The sequence below is a fragment of the Pteropus medius genome, unplaced genomic scaffold, assembly GCF_902729225.1.
Source record: "Pteropus medius unplaced genomic scaffold, Ma_sr-lr_union100, whole genome shotgun sequence".
Classification (NCBI taxonomy): domain Eukaryota; kingdom Metazoa; phylum Chordata; class Mammalia; order Chiroptera; family Pteropodidae; genus Pteropus; species Pteropus medius.
This window is the reverse complement of record NW_024349799.1, coordinates 11,583,093-11,604,064: the sequence shown is the minus strand read 5'-3', so window position 1 is coordinate 11,604,064 and position 20,972 is coordinate 11,583,093. Positions and strand designations below refer to the sequence as shown.

The 20,972-nt window shown below is 50.6% G+C and overlaps 1 protein-coding gene across 1 annotated transcript; it reads right to left on the bottom strand.

Annotated features, from left to right (window-relative positions):
• Positions 1 to 5,837: 5,837 nt before the first annotated feature.
• LOC120621167 (MAP7 domain-containing protein 1-like) lies at positions 5,838 to 19,591 on the bottom strand. The gene is made up of 4 exons (XM_039886525.1): positions 19,465 to 19,591; positions 18,400 to 18,533; positions 6,680 to 7,709; positions 5,838 to 6,188 (listed from the first exon to the last, which is right to left on the bottom strand). The coding sequence occupies exons 1-4, from the start codon at positions 19,589 to 19,591 to the stop codon at positions 6,073 to 6,075; spliced, it is 1,407 nt and encodes a 468-aa protein (XP_039742459.1). The 3' UTR covers positions 5,838 to 6,072.
• Between the last annotated feature and the right edge of the window lie 1,381 nt (positions 19,592 to 20,972).

Below are 20,972 nucleotides of genomic sequence, written 5' to 3'. Positions count from 1 at the left end.
GAAACATGGGTCCCCAAAGGTGAAGAGCCAGAGGCAGGGGTCAGATATGGATCCCAGATCAAGGTTGGTCAATACATGCACCAGGGCGACCACGGGAACAGAGAGATCTTGCAATCACCTTGAAGGTCTGCAGGTATCTACACCTACCTCTGTGGGACTAGAGGTTGGTTATTGGCTGAAAGGGTGAGGGCAGAGACAGAAGGGGACACCAATGTTGAGTTTCTTGCACAACCTTCATTAAACCACTTAAATACCCTGGACTTCAATTCCCTTAGTTGCAAAATGCAAAAGTTGAAAAAGATGCTTCCAACATATCTTGTGGCCTAAAATTCTAAGTTCCCACCTCAGAGCCTGGACCTTGGAGAAGCAAGGGGACCTGAAGCTGCCCCATCCATCTCTCTCATGGCTGCCAAGGTGGTGAATCATAGTAACCCCTTTCACAGTGGGGCTTGGTCATAGTAACCTCATGATGGGATTTATGTGACCCTGGCCCCATCCAGAGAGTTATAATGAGTGCTCCCTGATAGGCAGGACTAGAGCTGCAAAGGCCCTGCACCCTGCCAATTTCCCCTTGCTCAGACCTCCCTCCAGTGCCCCCTCCTCTCAAGGTCAAGAACAGAACACAGGGTTTCTGGTACTGCAGTTTGAGAGCTATGTAGGCAGACATAGCCATTATGGGCACCTGAAACCTCCAGGACATTAAAAAACAAACAAAAAAACTTTAGTCAGCCTCTTTCTTCCTGGGAGTGAATATCATTTAATTTCAAAGCAGAATTTGGCAAGTATATAAATTTTGCCTCATACTGTCAGTTTTAGTCCAATATTCCAACCTAGAGATCTAAACTTTTTAACTCTTTCATTGAAAAATAAAAACAGATTCAAACCCACATAAATCAAGTAAATGTCTTAATGGATTATAAAAACCCCACCCAGGTCAGAGAACTTTTCCAGACACCCCAGAAACTACTTTCATTTGCCACCCACCCAATCATACTCCCTGACAGACAGAAGGAGCCATACTCCCTACTTTTAGAGTAATTACTTCCTTGGATTTTTACTTACCACCTAATTGAGCATCTTTGCATCTTTATATCTATAGTTTAACTCTGCTCATTTTAAAAATTGGTCTTTTAAGCTTTTTTTATTCAGTCACTAGGATTCTCTTCTTTCCCTTTAATTTCCTTGTAATGTGTCAGTTGAGGAACCTGGCGCATCTGACCTGTAGAGTTCCCCACAGTCTAGACTTTGCTGCCTATAAACTCTTGGTGCAGTTCAAGTTTCTCTGTCTTTTACATTTCCTGCAAATTAGCTAGATCCAGACACTGGATCAAGGGCACTTTTGATCCCTTTGACAAGACTCCAGTATCACCTCCTCTGAGAAACCTCTGATTCCTCCAGGTGATGAGTCACTTAGCTTCTTGGCTGGGACCCCTCTGTTTGTCTCACACCATAGCTGGGAGACTCCTTAGGCCTGGGCCTGTGTCTCACTCGTGTCTGTGTTTCCAGCACCTGGTACAGAGACAGAGCCCTGACACAAGACAGGTCCCTACTTGAAGGGTTGAGGAAGTCTTGCCTGAGGAAGTGACACGGTGGCTGGGCCCTGGAGAATAAATAGGAATTTGCCTGAGTACCACAAGATCTTGGATATTTCTGCCATCCTTCAATCATCTTTGACACTCAAATATGATCTAGGTTGAAGCTAAGCAGGCAAGGGTGCTTTTCTTTCCCCCATGGTCCCTCTAACCTTACATGTAAAATAGAATGTCAAATTAAGAAATATTCTCTGTAAACGGCTTTATTAGCAAACATTAAAGATCCAACCCCATTCTTCTGGACAAAAATTACCAGTTTTGAATCATGGACTGGTAAGAATGATAGCAACCATCCAACTCTCTCATTTTATAGCCACAGAAACAGGCAAAGAGAAGGGAAGTGATCTGTTCAAGGTCATTCAGAAAACTCTACCTTTATCACACAGATTAAGCTCTTCTGCAGGATAAGCACAAATCTGTTTGGAAAAGTCATCTACATTATTACTTGACATGTACCCAGGAGATGGCCCATTGCTTTGCCAGCCTGTGAGCTAAGCAGACACTTTGCTTGTCTAATATTCACCGCTGATCAATAGGAAAAGCACATAGTAATCAAAGTCACCAGGCTGTGGAGGTATGGGAGGGATGCAGGCACACACTGACAGTGGTTGGATTCTCCAGGACACACTCCTAGTTCTTCTAGACCAAGTGCTCTAACATTTTCCAGACACACATTCTGCCCACTGAAAACCTTTCAGAGAACCCTAAGTAACATGGCAGAGACTCTGGGCCAACAGAAGTCTTTGTTTTACTTTACTTCCCATGAGCAACCCACCACCCTCTCAGCCTCACTCCTTAGGTCATGTTCAGAGAGGGTGCAGCCCAGGCAGAGAGTGTCAGACCACCCGCTTCCTCCCCACCTCCAATTATGCGAGAAAACTGAATCTAGCTCAAAGCACTGCCTTGGCCTTTCTGAAATATTATTACACTTGGAAAGAATTGACTCCTTTCTGAGGAATTTACCCTTCTGCTGCTGCTTGTGTGCAAGGGATGCGTCTCCTCCTCGAGTGTCCGAGATAGATAAAGGAGCTCTTTATATGTTGGCTGAATGAATAAAGGTCAACAACAATGTCAGAAACTTCTCTTTCTACAGTTATGAAACAGTCATGCTGGGAGAAGTCAAAGAGAAAATCGCATTCCAGTTTTGCCAGTGATGAAACAAAGACCCGGAGGCAGAGATAACTTATCAAAGGTTGCACAGGAGTCAGAAACTGAAACAGGCCCCAAATGTTGATAAGACCAGTGATCCCAGTGTGGCTTTTCTGCAATAAAGATTTCATGCCCAGCCTGTCTTTCCCCTAAGGGCTGAGGCTCTCCCTTCGTCTTAGCCACCTGGGCTGAGAGAAACAAAATCCACATAAATTGCCATTTAAGCAAAACATACTGAGAAAATATGGTCCACGAATTCCATAGTCACATACAAAATATTCCAGGTTATTTGCAGCCCTTTTCCTCCCTCTAGTCACCAGGATCCCTGTGTCTTCTGTCATAGCTCTTTCTGACGGCAGGAAGCTGAAAAGAACCTAGCACAATCGTGACTGTAGAAGTGGTATCTGATAGGCTGGATGGTCCCGAGGAGGCAGCTGAGTGGAAAGGGCTCAGTATGGAGTGACCTTGGGTAAGTCATTTCATCCCCTCAAGCCCAGTTTCCATATCAGTAAACTAGGGGTTCTCCTTTGTGCCCTTCCACTTCACAGCACTTTATTTGCATTGCTAGAGATATGGCAGGTGTTCATTATTAGCAGAGAATCAATACTGTACCGTGGTGTTGATCTTAAATACCGTGACCGGTTTGGGCATTGGAGGCCACTGTAAATGTTGGCTCTCCTGCCCGTGGTGGATGGGGTCACTGTCTAAGAGGAAACTGGTGAAATCAACAGGTGTTGGAGCGAGTGCCTCTATCTATGTGGTTTAGGCCCAGGGGCCCCTGGGGAGGGTTTGGGGCAGCCAAGCCCATCCAGTAATGGCAAAGCTGAGCTCTCAGCAAATATTTACTGAGTATGCATTATGTGCCAGGCGTGGGGATACAGTAGTGTACTGTAGAAACAAAAAATTCCTATCCCAGCGGAGCTTATATTCTGGGAGCTGGAGGCAGAGATCAACAGCAGGGAGGCAGAATATACTTAAATGAGTAAAATACGTGGCATATTAGAGGAGACAAGGGCTATGGAGGAGAAAAAATCTGGGTTGGGGATAAGTAATGGAGAAAGGGGCTGCAATTTAAAATAGGGTAGCCAGGGAAGGCCTAGGGAAGACTCTAGAATAATGGAGCAAGAGAACAAGGTGTCTCCAGCTCTATGGAATTTTGGCCCCAAGGCAGATTGATCCCTTTCAGTCAGAGAGAGGGATGTATGTGGCACTCTGGCAGGGTGGCTGGGACATTAAAATTGTCCATGTCATACTACAGCTCCACCCCCACTTCGGGGTCTCTGAAGCCAGCCTGCTTAGCAGCCTGACTCCTGGGGGTCTTTTGCGGGTGGGGGCAAAAAAGACAGAAGCCACAGGGCAGACTTGGAGAGGTATACACCTTGTGAGAAGGGCAAACAGTGGCATGAATGCCTGGGTCTGGGCCTTTCTGCAATATTTACTAGGAAAGGGCTAGTGGGAAGTACACTAGACCTGGGAAGAGTCAGGTGAAGAGAGGCTGGTCTCAGGTCTGCACTTACTGGCTGAATGATCTTCCAGTTTTACCTGTAAAATGTGGGTAATACCTACACATTAAGGTCATTGTGAGAGTGTAAGGAGAAGCTTTTAGTACACATTCTTGGCACCTAGAAATTTCTCAGCTGAGAGCCATCATCATGGCATATTCTCTAAGGTAGTATTTTTCAAATTTCAGAAGGTAAGCCATCAGTAGGCTTAAAAGCAACATTTTTTAATAGAGCAGACTAGGATAACAAACATATCTGAATGCATAAGAATTGTTTCATGAGACGATAGATAGACAGATAGATAGATAGATAGATAGATAGATAGATAGATAGATATTTCCTACCATGGGGTATAACTGAAAGGTTTTTTTGTATGTTTAGATTCTGATTCCTTTTTTAAATTAATTATTTTTTTAATCGAAGAACTTATTTAAATTTTCCCCCCATCTACCTCCCCCCTTTCCCCTACCCTCTGAATAACTGAAAGTTTGAAAGCCACTTTCCTAAGACATTGTTTCTCTAAAGATGGTTGTAAGGAGTGTTTTCTAACTTTAGTAATATGCATGCCACTGTCATCATTTATGCCGTATGAGAATAGCACTTGCATTATTATTTACTAAATACTTGCCTTTGAGTTGGCTCACTTTAACCATTAGTTGTATTGTAACAATATTCATGAAATTTACATTTAAAGTTATAAAATTGCTTTAACCTAAAGCCATCTCACGTCTGAACACTGCACTTTGGAAAACGCCGGTGGTAAGAAGTGTGACCGTGAAAGCACTTTCTCAAAGTAAAGCTGGGGGTCAATAGCACTGTGAGACATGGACGAGTTTCAAACGCCCAGGGTCCCTTTCTGCCCCTGGAGGTAGGCCCAGTCCCATTGCCCAGCTTTCTGAGTTCTTGTAGTTGACCTTTCCACGGGGGCCACCTCAAGAAGCAAGGGACAGGCCCTGTCTGCTTGTGGATGACTCAGGTTTTTTTCTTGGGATGTAACCCCCAGTGGAAGAGGCCAGGGCCTTAGTATCTATCTCTTTCTTCTGAACTGTGTTCTACCACTGCACCAAGTTTGCAGAATTTCCTTTCTTGTTCAGCTTTGATTCTATTGATGGGATTAGGTGCCCCCCACGGCCATGTCCTTTGATGTGGTCAGGGGGTAGCAGGGAGATTTCAAGCTCAGGGAGCAAATCTTAATCTTCTGCAGCCTTCTCTGGGATCAGCGCTGGGGTAAACCCATTACATCCCTGCCCTTTCATCCCCCCAGGACACCGCTCCTCCAGGCTCCTCGAGTCTCAGAGATCCAAAGGGTTTGTCAGATTTAGAAAGAGCAATAAAAGGGAAAGAGAAAGCAGAGCTCGAACCCTAGACCCCCTCCAGCACTGGCAACATCACCAGCAATGTTAGGGTATCTTCTTTCTTCCTTTCTAATCCTGGGCTCCCACAAAACGAGGATTATAGAGGCTTGGGACCAGCACCCCGCCCTGCCCCAACATTGGGCGCCTCTGCACTGTGTCCCTCCTGGAGACACTCCGTCCTGGGAGCACCTGCTCCTACACATCTGTCTGTCTTCTCCTGGGATCTCCACGTTGGGGCGGGGGGTGAGGTGGGGGTAGCTGGCAAATTCAGCAGAGAAACCGTTCAACCCCCACAGCAGTGAGGTTTTAAGGTATGATTTGATTGGGGAGGCCAAGAAAGGGAACATAGCCAATATCTATGTCCGGCCACAGACAGCTATGTCTCTTTTTTAAAAAATTTAACTCCATGGCTCCATCTGAAGAGAGGTGAGAAATGGCATGGTGGGGAGCTCAATCTCAGTGGTCATTCAGGCTTCACCATCGTTCCCTCTTCCATGGCCCCTGGAGTCCTGGGGATGTTGGCAGAGGCCAGTGGATGCTGGGGACTGGTCTCAGTGTAGTCAGGCAGTTTCTCCCGGAAGTCCTGGTGTCTCCAGAGAGAGAAAGTGGGCAGCAGGTTCTCAGGAAAGAGGATTCCACTGACCTCTCAATCCTCTCCAATCTTGGGAAAGCTCCCCCTTGGCCTTGCAGCTTTTCTGTACCACACTTTCTCTCCACAGTCCCCCTAAAGCAGTGGTCCCCAACCTTTTTGATACCAGGAACCTGTGCTCCTATGAGAATCTAATGTCTGATGATCTGATGTGGAGCTGAGGCGGCGATGCTAGTGCTGGGGAGCCGCTGCAGATACAGATGAAGTTTTGCTCACCAGCTTCTCACCTCCAGCTGTGCGGCCCAGTTTCTAACAGGCCATGGACCTGTACCGGTCCGCGGCCGAGGGATTGGGGACCCCTCCCCTAAAGGAACTCAGGTTTTCAGTAAGTACCGCTAGGAAGAGAGGTTGTCTGCAAGCGGCTGAACTAGGGAATCAAAAACATAACATCTTAAGAAAGCATGCCAATGGGTACTAGGCTTGGCGTTTTACATTTATTTCGTTGGTTTTCCACCAAAGCCCCGCAAGAAGGGCCTGGCTGGCTGGATTCTGGGTTCCAGATGGGGATGTTGAAGCCAGCTGCAGAAGCGATCGTCCCCCATTCGCGGACATGGCCCAGGAGCGGAGCGGCCGGCAGGGGGCTCTCCGCGCCGGCCTTCGTGGGAGGAAGCGCTAGCAGCGCCTCGGACGGGTCCGGGAAGGAAAAGGGAAAATTACTGGAGCTCAGGGGCGGGAAGGGCTGCGTGACTGGAAAGGAAGGCACTGGAGACTGTCGAGTCGGACTGCCTGCGACGCACTCGATAACCGGGGCAGCTAGGGCAACCTGGGAGATGGAGCCTGGACCGCCCCCAGGCACCCCTATCCCCCCGGGTGTCTTCTCGCCAGCCCCGCAGGCTGGTGCGGGCGACGCAGGCTGGAGCGGGTGGCGCCACCGAGGGGCGGGCAGAGGGCGGGCCGGGGCGGGGCGCCGTCCTCTTGGCTCCGGAGGCGGTGCGGGCGGGCGCTGGCCGAGTCCGCCCGCCAGGAGCCGTGGGGCACGGAGCCTTCCTGATGTGTCACCAGCACGTGGAACCAGCTTGGGCCACGCGAGCGAGCGGAACTCCCCCAACTTTCGAGGGGTCTCGGCACCTCGCTCTTGTCCCAGCTGCGCCGGGCTTATGCTTCTTGGGGCAGGGGCGGCAGTGGCCCCTAGGTCCCGGGCAGGTTGAGCGGGGCCCGGGCTCCGCGCGCGCAGGGCTCCCGGAACGTCGGGGCGCAGGGCCTGGCTCGCAGCGACTCCCCCCAACCCCTGGCGGCGGCGCGGCCTTCGGTGGGAGGCGGCTCGGCCACGGCCCTGTGCCCGGCGGATCTGAGCGCAGGTAACCGAGGCAGCACGGATCTGGGCCTCGCGGGTACGGTGTGGGATCGTCGTGAAGTTTCTAGTGTAACTGGTGCTCAGCTGGGGGTGGGGGAGGCTAGGTCCCCGCACCTCCCCTGCCCCGTCCCTCGGCCTGCGCCGGGGCAGCTGGTGGTGGCCTGGAAGCTACCGCACGCCGAGCGTCGTGTAACCCTTCCAGAGCTGGTTCGGGGCCCGTGGGCCAAGGTCGGGCGGGGCGGGTGTCTTCTTTGGGAGACGCCGCTTAGGGGAAACCCGGAGTCTCAGCCGAGCGCCGCGCGGTGGAAAGCGGGCGGCTGGACCCAGTCCGAGGGAACCCATGCTAGGCGCGCCCGCATCCCGAACTCCAAGACGCGCGGGAGCTGAGGACTGGGTCTTTGCGGGCGAGATGAGGGTGTCGATTCAACTGGCCTACAAAGTCCCAGTCCTCGGCTGCCGGGACCGCTGGCTCCTCCAAGCTCCCTGCCGGCTTTCTCCCCGCTCGCCCGAGCTCAGCGCCCAGGCAGAGAGAGGGACTCCGGCCGGGCTGCCATCTCTCGGGTCCGCGCTTGAGAGAGGGTGGCAAGGCGCGCTGACCCAGGGCTCCGTGCGGAGATTCGAGGGATCCCCGCACTTCGCGGGAGCAAGGGAAAAGCGCTCATGAACTTGAGCCGGTCATTGCGTGCAGTCCGTGTCTTGCGGGTGGAGCAGGGATGCCTGCCAGGGCAGCCCAGGAGCGAGGGCAGAGAGACGGCTCTCCTCTCCCCAGCGGGCCGAGCCCGTTCGCCTACCAGGGCCTGTCCTCCTGCGCTTCTCAGGGCGGCAACCGCGAGCTTGGGTATGAGGAGGACCGCCGGATTTCTAGAGTTGCGCCTAAGGAGCTGGTGCGGAGGTTTAGCCTCTGTAGACGGGAAGCGCCTGTGCCCCCTGCACCCCACCGTTTCTTTACCGATGCATCTTTGTGGGTGTGTTCCTAATGGCTGGTCTTTTGTTCCCTAATGTATGCCACAGAATGCTGACTCGCGTTAAGTCCTCGTCAAGTTTTGTGCCGAGATTCCTTTCTGAAACCCTCTATCCAATAACTTTGTTTCTACATCCGCCAAAGAAAAACCCCACCAACCCCAGAAACCTCGGTTTTGCCTGGTGTTAGAACTTTTTGTTTGTATTATGTTTTGGTTGTTTTGGCTGTGGGGGCCTTGGAAAAACATTTGGGAACACTCAGTGAGGTGACCTGAACTGAGTGAGGGCAAGTTGGTAAAATAGGTCATCGTGGGCCCTTTCTTCCTGACTTCGGAAAACGGGAGAGGTTTCTAGAAACAGGCAGGAGGGGGAAAAACCAGCCCAGCCAGGTTGGCCCACCTCTCTCGAAGTTGCGCAAAGACCCATTCTGGAAGGTTTTTCCACAGGCTTCCCTGAGTTCTGTGAGCTAGTGTAGAGGACATCTTGCAGGAATCCTTTGACACTGCTGTTTGGGTGGCCTACAAGGAAGGGTGTGGAGAGGAGCTCCATGGGCTGTGGGGTCACCGAAGCAGAGTTGGGCCTGTGAGCCCAGGAGAGGGCATAGCCCTCCACTGCCGTTGGCCTACATTTTTTCAGTGTGAGCTTTGTCCTGTAGGCTCTAGTCAGTGGAACGTGCAAATGCCAGAATTACGGGAGAAAAGACTTTTTTTGGACCACGTATCTAAATGTACATGCGACTTGACAAATTCTCAATTTTGAGGCAAAATTGTCTGGGTGTGGACTGACAGGAGCTTCAAACTGGAGGCTTTGCCCTAATTAAGGAAAATGTTCTCTTCGGAGTACTGAGTCAGGTTGGGAAGAGAAAGTTCTCCCTTTGAACCCATGCCTCTCCCGGCCCCGGGGATCAGTATCTTAAAGTAAATGAAGTGGAAATCTCCAGAATATCGTGGGGTCATAAAACACTCGTAGTACTGGGCTGGAGCAATGAGATGCAGAAAAGCAAGCAGAGTTGGCTGCTTTGTACCTACCCTGGAGGGGACGGGCATGGGGACAAGTGACATAAATCTCTGGAAATAAGGCATAAGGAGCCTGGCAGTGCCTCTCGTCTCCCCTGGCCTGCTCCAGGTGGGAGGCGATTTTCCTTCAGGCTGTGCCCTGTCCTCTAGGGCTGATCAGAGTTTGAGAGATTTTTAGGAAATGGCCTTGGCACTTCATTTATTTGGGGGAAGTGAGCAATTAGGATTTTCCTTCTTGGGATTTTTCCTTTGCAGAATGTGATTGAATCAGCTACCCATTTGGCTGGTCTGTCCTTCAGTAGCCGATTTGTGCTTTGATCTAGGCGTTTGTGCTTTGATTTAAGCTGTTGTGTTTAGGAGTTGTGTTTTGAGAGCTTTTTGATTTTGCTGTACCTTTTGATTTCTCGTAGTTTCCTGGAGCAGATGCCTCCTTCTTTCCCCTCACTCCCACCTCAATCCATTCCTCTAAGCTGGGTATCTAAGCTGTGAAGTCAGACTTGTTTGCCCTGGAGCCCGCTTCAAGAAGCAGCTAAATAAATGCAAGGTGGAAAGCTGGTGGGAGGGAAGGATTTTAGCCAGACCCCCAGGGAGACCCACAGAAGACTCCCGAAATCCAGCTGGACTCCTAGTCCTGCCTACTTGCATTCCGTCAACTCTTAAGTAAATTGCAACCTGGTGAATAATTAACCTTGCCCTCACAGTTTTTTGTTGTTGTTTTTTTTTTTAAAGAAAAATAAAATCCCAACCTATGAAAGATTAGAGATCAATTTTTGTCCAGCAGGAATGGGTTGACAAAGGAGGTGTTGAAAGAAGCCAATCCTCTCTACCTCTAAGTCTTAGCTACTCCAGAATTTCTGATACTTAGAAATCCTTCCAGATTTCGCTGGTGGCCTTTCCTGGGTGTGGTGGGGGCAGAGGGGAGGAGGAAGCTCTGAGCTGCTTCTCTAGGTCTCCTTCAATGCCTCTTTGCCCAAAGCTGAGCTGTCTGAACTCTCCGAGATGGTCGGGAATTTGTCCCCTACTCGGTGTAGCAACAGCTTGGCCCTCCTGCATGGAGTTGATTCCGCTGCCAGGCCAGTTTGCTACTCTCTGTGCGGGATGGTAAATATTTGGCCTGTCTCAGTACTTACACACAAAAGAACACGCTCTTGATTTGTGACAAGTCCGTGAAAGAGCTGTCTCAGAAGTAAGGGATCAGTCTGGGTTCCATGAAGCGTTTCTCTCGAAGCAGTTTAGGGTAAGGGCCATGAAGGCAGACTTTGGATCCAGATGTGCTGGAGTTGGAGTCCTAACTGCCACTTGCCAGCTGGGTGGCCTTTGACAAGTAACTTCTCTGTGCCCATTTCTTCCCTTGTGAACGAGTGTTATGATACCTACCTTGTAAGTCTGTGGTGAGGCTTATATGAAAAATGTAGGCACAGCGCCTGGCACACAACAGTAGACCTTTGACTGGTAGTCCTCATCTCTTCAGCTCTTATTTTGAATCTGCCTGTGTATATGTGCTGGTTGAAAAGGGTGCAGAGTGATTGAGATCTCCGGCTTGTGGGTCTCTGTTGCTTGCTAGCTTGTGGCCTTGGGCAAGTTACCTAACCCACTGGCAACAGCAGCTTTGTAGTAATCATAAGGCTGGGATAATGTCTGGGAATCCCTTCCCTTGTCTGAATCTCAGTTCTCCAGTTTTTATTGCTCACCAACCATGTGCCAGAGACTGAGCCAGGCTGAGGTTCCAACCTTGGGTAAGATGGGCATGGCCCCTCACTGCTCACTCTGATTTATACCCCAGCTCTGAAAGCAGATGAGGAGTATTGTGAATCCTCTTGTGGTGGCTGAGGCCGAGACTGGGAGGGGCGGCGGGGAGAGGTTCCCTCAGGACCTCACAGCTGCCTTTGGTGCCGCAGGAGGCAGATGCCCAGCCCTCTGGGTACAACTGGCTACCACGTTGGGAGCCAATAAACGTGAGCTGTGAACAGGAGGTGGATGGGCCTGGATTAGTCAGCAGAGTCCTTAAAGGAACCCTGGGTGTGCAGATGTGGCCACCTCATACATCTGCTCTGTAGTGCAGTCAGCCTGAAAGGCCCAAAGACTCCGATTCTAACACTGAGCACATTTCATGAAAGGTCCCCAGGAAAGGTGAATTGCCACAACTGCTCTTGGCTTGCCTGCTCATTGACCGAGTGGGCAAGCTAAACACACTCTAGTGGGACCAGTCAAGCAGAGTACAAAACCAGGAGGGGTAGGGGAAGGAAATAATTCAGTATTCAAAAAAAAAAATGCTAAAGAGTGATTATCATGGGGAGGGGGGGATCAATTTCATTGGCCTTCCTTATACTTTTTTTTATAGCTGAGAGTTTTTATTTTTGAATTTCAAACTGGAGGTGAACATAGACCATCATCTTTTCAGTGCTTTAGAGCCGTCAGTAGTCCTAACTGACCCTGGGCAGTGGGCAGGGCATAGAAACAGAGCAGGTGACTTCTCACCCACTGCACAGCTCCCTCCCACCTTCCTCTGGCACAGTCTGGGGAATTTTGAAATCACCCTGTAGCCAGACCCCTTGGGTTAGCTGCCCAGGGGAACTGGGGAGGGAGGCGCTATGTGGAAAGAACCATCGCCTGATTTCAATCTCAGTTCTGCCACTTTGGGCCTGAGAGCCCCCTTCTATGTCAACTGGGGGGTTGGCCTGAATACAGTGTGCACCCCTGTACAATCTTCTAAGATTCCGAGCCAGGAAGAGCAGAAGAGGGCACAAGGTTGGAACCTGGGCCTGTGGTTTGGAGGGGTGGGAGGGGTGGGGGAAGGATTCAGAGATGTGCAGCTGGGAAATTTGGATCAATCTATGAAGATTTTGTGGTTCATTCTCATGAAACTCACTTCCTCTCACTGGATTTCTGCCCTGGGGTGTGTGGGGTTCAAGGGAAAACACTGGCTTCTCCTTCTTGGTGACTAAGGCTTAAATTCTGGTCTTTCTAAGCAGACATTTAAGAAACAATCCTCCATCTCTCCATGTCCATTGTAAGGTAGACCTCCTCCCCCACCTTCTAAAAATGATTAAAACTGCATCGCTGCTTATCTGTTGATGGCACCTGGCTTTGACTGGTGGAAGACAGAAAATGCTTTCTTGCTTAAAGCGGGCATTGGGGAAAGGGCGTTGGCTTTGCAATTGGAAATCTGGCTCTCCCGTGGACTAGCTGGGTGACCTTGGGCCAGTGATGTGCCCTCCTGAGACTCAGTTTCCCCATGTGTGATAGTACATGTCCACTTTGTAGGGCTTTATGAGAATTACATGAGAATGCCTGTGTGAAACGCTGGGCACGTGGTAGTGGGGAGTACATACATGGTAGCTGTTCTCAAGTAACATCGTAGTTCATCCCAGGGCCTGTGGAACCAATGAAGAAACCCCAGTGAGGTCAAGGAAGGATAACCTGAGCCTGGCAAGCCTGCTTGCTGGCTTAGTATCTGGAGAGAAGACATTGGAAGAAAAGTAAGTCCTCGCTGTGTGTGCTGGGGGAGGTGGGGAGTTCCTATTTCTTCAGGGAGACATGCCTGGTACAAGCTAAGAGGGACAGGGGGTGAGGGGTGGCTGAAGTTGTTCACTTTTCCAGGAGTGAGTGCATGCAATCACTGTGCTCCAGCGCATCTCAGGGGACAGGTTAGTGGGAGAGTCCGAGTAACGTTCTCTTGGATTTCTTTCTCCTGAGCTCGCTGTTGTAAGCTTAAGAAGATGAAAAAAAATTTCTTAAAGAAAATGCGTCCTTGCTCTTGGAACTTCTAAAGCAACAAAGCAGATATATGGACACAGGACTTGCCTATAAGCAAAACGTTGGTCTCCAATTTACCTGGCCAGACCACTGTATATTGGGCGAAAGTCAAACACTTGCTCCCAGCTGGTCAGTGTGGAGGGTTCACCCTCCTCTGGCCTGCTTCTCTCTCCCTCTGCCCCTCCTCCTATGTCTGGTGATAGCAAGTGTTCATTGTGGCTCAGGTCTGGGCGCATGCTAACCTTGGCCAGATCGCTGAATGTTAAACCATCTGGCAAAATATCACATTTCGACAATGGGCCTTTTCTATATAGATGGGAATAGAGGGGGGGCAGTGCCAGGGTACTGGAAAACCACTTAAGCATTGACAGGGGACAGGGGGCAGGGTCCGGGATCCTGACTTTGAATGTAAGAGGTGGGGATGGAGCAGGGAGTTGCTCCTTAAAATAGAAGTAGGCTAGAAAACCAGCACCTTCTCTTAACAGAGCCTGAGTGGCGGAGGGGCTGATGCCAACCTACGCTGGCATCTTTCCTTTCGTCCTTTCGGTGGATTTTGTTGTAATTAGACAAGCCGTGACAAATATCCCATTGCCCTTTGGCTGGGGAGTTGTGAAGAGTCCTGCCTGGAAACCCAGCCTCCTTCACTTGGGAGCCATAATTAGGCAAGGGAACAGTTCACGGGCCCTTGATTCAATAAAGACCCTTTTATGATGTTGGTTTTTCCCAGAAAAATAATACCACTTTGCCCCGTTTATTGCATTTAGATGTGTAATCATATTAGACTAAGCAGCCCGGGGGACCAAAGTTACGTAGTTAGAGTTTTCACCAAAGCCTGTTACCCTGTCTTCAGAGGAAAACAGTGTCCTCAGTAAAAAAGAAAACAAGGACCATCTTTGAGGAATTTCTCCCTTGCCATTTAAAGGACATATGCTTCCATCAGGGTGAGAAGCACGACCCAGGGAGAAAAACCAGAAAGTGAAACTAACTTGACTGGCCAGTGTCAGTGCAGCCCTGCCTCGGCCCAGGCAATGCTTGCCCAGCCTAGTCCCGGCCTCATCGGCAAACAATGTTTGTCAGTCAGACAAGTAGCACATGTCCTGCACGGGGCCAGAGTAAATGCCAGAGAGGATGCCTGTGTCCTTTCCACCAGGAGTCGTGGTGTTCCGGCACATGTTTACCACAATGGCAGGACTGTGAGGGGCAGTTCTCTGCCTCCCTCAGGCTTTTCCTTGTTGGGGCAGGCAGCCCTGATTAAATATAGTCCTGGAGGTCATGGGCAGCTTCTGTGGTTGGGAGGGCTTACCTGGCTGCTGCTCACGTTCACTAGACACACCTCCTAGGCACTTGGCATTGGGAGGAAAGCCCTGCCTATAACACACTCACCTGCAGTCCCTCTCCCCACGTAGCCATCCCCTCTCCCCACGTAGCCATCCCCTCTTACCTTCTTACCCTGAGTGTTGTGTCAGGCAGGCTAAAAACATGCCCCAATCACACAGTAAAATCCTTCCTCAAAATCTGCTCAGTGCCAGGGTTAAGTAGGGATCACCAGCGGAGTCCAGAACCTCTTTCCCAATTTGAGATTTAGAAATCTCAGGCGCTGAGGAAATTTCTCGGAGTCATTCATAGGAGTGCTCTGTTAAGAAAGAGGATATGATATTTCAGAAAGTTAATACTGTGTTGCATTAAAAGGAGGTTGGGGTGGGGGGATCCAATTGATTCCAGGACGTCCGGTATGTTATTGCCGAAATATCTTTTTCAGATATATCATCCTTTAATGCAGAAGAACTGCATTTTATAGGAAGTGGTGCATCTGTTTACAGAGAGTGTGTGTTAAGATATTCTTTCAGTAACACTATCTTAAGGTTTGAGGTGATTTTTTTTAAATTTTATACTTTAGGCTTTCTGGATATTTTACACTTTTTTGAAGAAGTGCTATTAAATTACATAGACGTAATATCTGTTTTTTTGTTTTTCCGCCCAAAGGAGTATAATTAGAACATCCGAAATCAGATTACCCAATTAGTACATTTTTCTAATTAGCTGTTTAGGAATTTGCGATGAGATAACTTATTTTAAATTTCCAAATGAAACTTGGGCCACAGGGAGGCTTTGAGGAAGGTACGCAAGGGGAAAAAATCATGGGTTTTCAGTTTTAGCTACTACCACTCACCTGCTCCTCCAAAACACCTAAGTGCCTGCCCATCAGGCAGCAACAGTGACCAGAAAACAGTTTTATTGTCCTTGTCCCAAGTAAACAGAGTTCGAAAAATTATTCATTGATGTTGGCTTTTCTCTGCCCCTGACAATAGAGCGGGCAGTCACTTCGCTACATTCTTCAGCGATAATGTTAGTAGCTGTTTGGAGAAAAAATTCGGGTGATATGAGTTCAGTTTGCGTTTTCTGTGTGCCTTGTGTGTGTGCTTTCTTTGAGCTAGGTGGCCACTGGGGCAGTCTGCAGGGCTGGGGATGTCCAACCAAGACTTGGGAATGAAGTCAGGACCCAGCTTTTGCACTTTGTGATTGTCGTTGGTGCAGGCCCATAATCCTTTATCTGAAATTGTGAACTCCACAAAACTCTGACGATCGAAAGTTTTTGTAATTAATTTTGTGGGAAAACTCGACCCAAACCGACTTAAGACGTACATAGTCTGTATTTATCTTGAGGAGTATGAATATTCATGGGTTTCATTGCAGAGACATTGATATGTTTGATTAAGGGTGGTGCCCTGCTGGGCTCTTGCGTAATATGTATTATACCATGTTACTTTTTTAAAGCCTGAAAAATTCTGAAACATGTATGTCCTGAAGGTTTGGGGTAAGACATTGTAGCCCTGTCATAGGAACATCAGCGTAATGAATATGACAGCAACTCTGTGCCCCAAGGCAGAGTCGCAGCCTTTCCAGGACTTGTTTCTTCTTCGGTGACAGGAAGAGCCTGTAGGCTGAGTGAGGGGCCAGCTGGCCAGATGACCAAACGGCAGGCCCCGATGGCCCTCAATGCCTGGTGAGTCCTTCCCTTACCAGGCCTTGAACTCCGTGAAGGCTCAGTGGAGCCTTGCTCACTGTTTTATCCTCGGTGCCCACCGCATACTAGGTGCTGCGTGAATATTGAACTGGTCAGAAGCAGGGGTCAGCAAACATCCGTGAAGGACCAGTAAATATTTTAGGCTTTGAGAGTCTCTGTTGCAACTCTTCTGCTCTGCGGTTGTGGCATGAAAGCCATAGATAATACGTGAATACTATACTTGTGTTTTCAAAAAACTTTATAAAAACAAGTGCTAGACTGGGTTTGGCCCGTGGGCCCACAGTTTGCTCTCTCCTTGTGAGAAGGACAAGTGCATCTGTAAACACTTTTTCCTTCACCATATGTTAGCCCTGCTATCTGGTTGTCTTGTTTTCCTGTCCCAGTAGAGTCACCTTTAAGGAAATAAAAGCTGCAGCTATAACGCCAGTGCTCACCCCTGGCTTCAGCTCCTGTACAGTCTGGAAATGTGGGCCAGCGTAAGGCGCTGCCTCTGACCTCGTTGGTGAGCATGTGTATTTGTGTGGACAGATGCATTCGGGCTCCAGTCCAGTTGGGCCAAGGGGCACTCAGACCTCCACCCACTGATGAGTTTTGGGGGCCAAGCCAACCTCAAGGAACACTGGCCATCAGTGTCAGGCCAAGCAGGGCTGGAGAGCTTTCAGGACGTGGTGGGGTGGGGGTGCTGAAGGAGTGGGAGTGAGTGTTTAAGAGCCAAGGTGTTCTTAACAAAAGAATTTCTGGCAGAGAGATTGGTTATCGTAAACTTGGGCTCTGATGGATGAGATTCAGGTCTCCTGGCTTTGTTCATCCCAGGCCTGGAACGGCCTGCAAGGCTTTCCACTGCAGCGGAGGCTTCAAGCCAGCCGAGCCCTCTAGCCCCCACCTCCAAAGCGGCCTGGCCTGGGGCAGACTGGGTAGGTGGCTGGATGGAGGGGCAGGATCCTGGGGAGACTGCTCCCCTAAACTGGGAGCACCAGCATCCCTCTGCCCAGCCTGACCCAGCTCTCTGCCAGGGAAGTTTGGCCCCTAACTCGGAGCAGGCCTGGCCTCTTCAGGCCCTGGGAACGGACTCTCTCAGCCAGCCCCTGCCACAGGCCTTCTGTGTGCCCTGTGGCTTCTCTATAGGAGGGGCTCCCCCAAGACATTCTGGGACTTCTGCCCTCTGCCCAACCACCTCCTTTTAGTCAGGGTGTGACTGGTGCATATTTTTCCTTCTAGAGCAAATTCCAAACAAGGGTGATATCTCTGCTTGGCCTTTCTTTTCCTTCCATCATGGTTTTTTGGGTTGTTGGCTGTGTTCAGGAAGCCCCGACAGCTTTTCAGCCCTCGGCAGAAGTGGGCAGCCTCTCAGTCATCACTGTGTATTCAGCAGAGGCCTGGTATAGAGCCAGGGCTCGGGAAAGGCCCGAGGAACCAGACTGGGGGGCTGGTGTGTTTGGTGATGGGTTAACTCTGCTGTCGGAGCCAAGCCCAGGTGGGTCGCCTTTACCTACTGAGCGTGGCATGGAGAGATCCTCTGGCCATGGCCCTGGTACAGCCCCATCCCCCGCAATCTCACCTCCTTGTTATTGAGCACCTAGGCCAGGCACTGCCTGTACCATGGTGATAAGACAGCCCAGAGCAGTGGTTCTCAAACTTGGGTGCCTCTGAAAACCACTTGAGGAGCCCATTAGCAACGCAGACTCCTGGGCCGCCCAGTCAACCTCAGGGGCCCTGGAGCCAGCATTGTTAATAAGCATATATGATGCAGGTGGTCCCAGGACCATGTTGCCTGTGAGCTGGTTGGTAGGTAAAGCAGTGTGATGTGTATGGGGTTGGGGAGCAGGGAGAAAGAAGGGTCTCTAAGCCAGGGAGGGGTTGGAGTCAGGAAAAGCATGCAGCAGAGGTGAGCTAAAGCTTGAAGAACAGAGCAGGGGATGGTCTTCACAGCCCAATCGAATGCTTTGTGCCAGGCGCAGTTCTCAGCCTTTGATGGGAATGAACTCGTTTAATCCTCCCAACAACCCCGTCAATTTCAAAAAAAAGGAGCAGATGGAAGCACAGAGGGGTGAATTAACTTGCCCAAGGTTCTATGGCTAGTTCATGGTGAGCTGGGTCTTACCCTCTTACTCCATTCCCCTGGATTGCGACCCAGGCACCAGCTCACGCAGAGGCCATGCAGACTGAGGGCTGGGGCTGTGTAGTAGGTGAAGCATGATGCAGTCATGTTGTTGAATGGTTCAGATGGCTCGGATCCTAGCGTGTGCGGACAGCTTGGGTTTTGCCGGTAGGGGACATGGCTGTGATCTTGGTTAGGGGAGAAAGCTCTGGGTAAAGTGACAGTTGCCGTAAGAATTTTAAGAGGGCTGAGGCTGTAGCTGGGGTTCCCAGCATGCTTCCTCTCAATCTGAACAAGGCAGGATCTAGAATGTGGGGCCAAGGTGCAGTGTTAGTGCCGGGGAGCAGCGAGGCCTGTGCCCTGTTGCTCTTCTGAGAGAGGAAGAATTCTCTGTGGCCTGAGTTCTTGGACATCCCCAAGGAGCCTGTCTAGCCCCTCTGCCCTTGGGGTCTGAAGGTAAGGGGGAAAGGAGAGGGGAATACACTTGTGGTAAGGAGCCAGCTAAGTGCTCTGTATACTTTCTTCCCTTCAATCCTCACATCACCCCACAAAGTAGGCTTATCTATTCCTGTTTACAGGCGTGAAGGCTGAGGGAAGTGCAGAGAAGGAAGATGACTTCTACACAGACATCAAGTAAGCAGATAGTGGCACCAGGTCTGTCTTCCATGGATTGTGCTTTTCACCACAGTGGGGACACGCATGTCCCATGTTCTGAGTGGCCTCAGGTCCTGCACACACAGAAGGACCACTGAATAGATACAGTGCCAGGCTGAGCAGGGACCCCGATGTAGAGAGTCGAGCCCTGCCGGCCTGGGGGGCAGAAGGGATCGGGCCATAGAGGAGGACCCTAAACCAGGCTGCTTCCAGAAACCCTTTCCAGCCTCTCATAAGAAAAACAATTGGTCACTAGCCCCTTCTCACCATTCCCCTCACCTACCCCCACTTTCTTCCAGCCTGCCCTTCCCAGCCGAGCCTGTGAGCTCACTGATTTGAACTTGAAAACCGTGGGGACATACAGAAGTCTTTGCTCATCACAGGCTGTTTTCGTGAAGGACGGGGAGGACCTGCCTTCCTGCTGCTGCCCACGGGAAGCTGCTGCCTTGTCCAGAGCTTCCCTCTGATGAGGGTAGGGCGGGATGTGGTCGAGCACAGGGAGGGCCGGACTGAGATCTGGGCTCAGGCTGTAGCTCCCCATGGTGCGCTGGTTCCCACAGTTGGCAGGCTCTTGCCTCCCACCGTGACAGAAGACCCGTGACTGTAAGCTTTTCAGGAATAGTTTCTTTGGCTATGACGACTGAAATTCTCTTCTTTTGCTTTTCCTTTGAAGTGGGAGAGAGGGTGGTGGGAGCTTAGCTCCTTCTGGGCCCATTTTACAGACAGGATGACCAAGGCCACGACCGCTGGAGGGAAGCTTAACCACAGCTCAGGTCCGGGCCCTCTTGGAACCGTGTGTCTTTAAGCTGTTCTTTGAGAGGGTTTAGGGAGAGCAGCAGCTCCTCCTCAGATGTTCTGGCTCAGGTTGGTCTTCTGGGTACCTCCCAGGGTTTTGTCCTCTGCCTGAACCAGGCCTGGCATCTGAGGAAGGTAAAGCCAACTGTCTTCTGTTCGTGCGTCAGTGTCAGGCCTGTGACGGTCACTTAGGAGCTCAGTCTCTGCAAGGTGGGTCCACACGCCACACGGGAAGACAGAGGCCCCTCTCCTGGTCTTACTGCCTTCCTTGGTTCTTGGGCTGCACTTTTCCACTCAGGATTCCGCCAGGACTCTAGTCCATGCCTCTCAGCAGGCAGGAGCTACTGGGTTCCAGTTGTCTCCTGGGCACGCCCTGGGGTAGTGAGGCCAGCCACAGGCCAGACCAAGCATTGGAGAGAACTGTGTCACTGTGGAGACCCCATAACTACCCACCCTCCACAGAGCTTCCCCTGGGCTGTGCGAGGTGGGCCAGTGTGACTGAGGGGGTTACCGTCTTCACTCACCTGGGCCAGCCGGCCGACTGCTGCAGCGTGACTCATCTGGATCGTGTTCAAGTACAGCAAGAAAAATGAGGGACTTTCAGGGGCAGCTGTGTTTTCTGACTCAGTCATAATGCCCCTAAAAATCCTTATTGTTCTTGCAATGAGCATCGAGCAGCGGCTGCCAACCTCACCCCTCGCCCGCCTGGCCATGATGGGAATGGGGAGGGCTTCTGGGGTCCAGTGGGGATGTCTTCTCCCATCCTCCTGAAATGAGAATGAATGGAGACTTGCTGGTTATTAAAAAACATTTTCGCTGGGCTGATGCATTATTGGGGCAGGATATGCATTGAGCTATTCCTGCATGGATTGGAGCCCAAGAGGGTCTCCCTGGTTTGTGTGCAGTCAAGGGCAACAGTGTTGGGCTGGCCAGGGTGCCCCACCTTTCCTGAACCATTCAGGGGGACCTGGGCAGGAACTTGCACTGTGTTTTAAAACAGTCTACTCTCTGAGACCAGGGAGCTGGCCAGTTTGCAAATACGCTTGCAGTGGGTTCAAGGTCTTTTCCCCCACTGTGCCCCTAGAGCTTTCTTTCTCTTGGCTGGGTGTTTTCTATCCCTGTCTCAC

What these genes read in the sequence shown, in the direction of transcription:
- LOC120621167 (XM_039886525.1), bottom strand. Translation starts at nt 19,591, where the DNA reads ATGGGGAGCTACAGCCTGAGCCCAGATCTCAGTCCGGCCCTCCCTGTG. An exon ending in CCGTGGGCAGCAGCAGGAAG is followed by an intron (nt 18,534 to 19,464) that starts GCAGGTCCTCCC and finishes CGCACACGCTAG; the next exon opens with GATCCGAGCCATCTGAACCA. An exon ending in CAGGGGAATGGAGTAAGAGG is followed by an intron (nt 7,710 to 18,399) that starts GTAAGACCCAGC and finishes GGCGTGCGGTAG; the next exon opens with CTTCCAGGCCACCACCAGCT.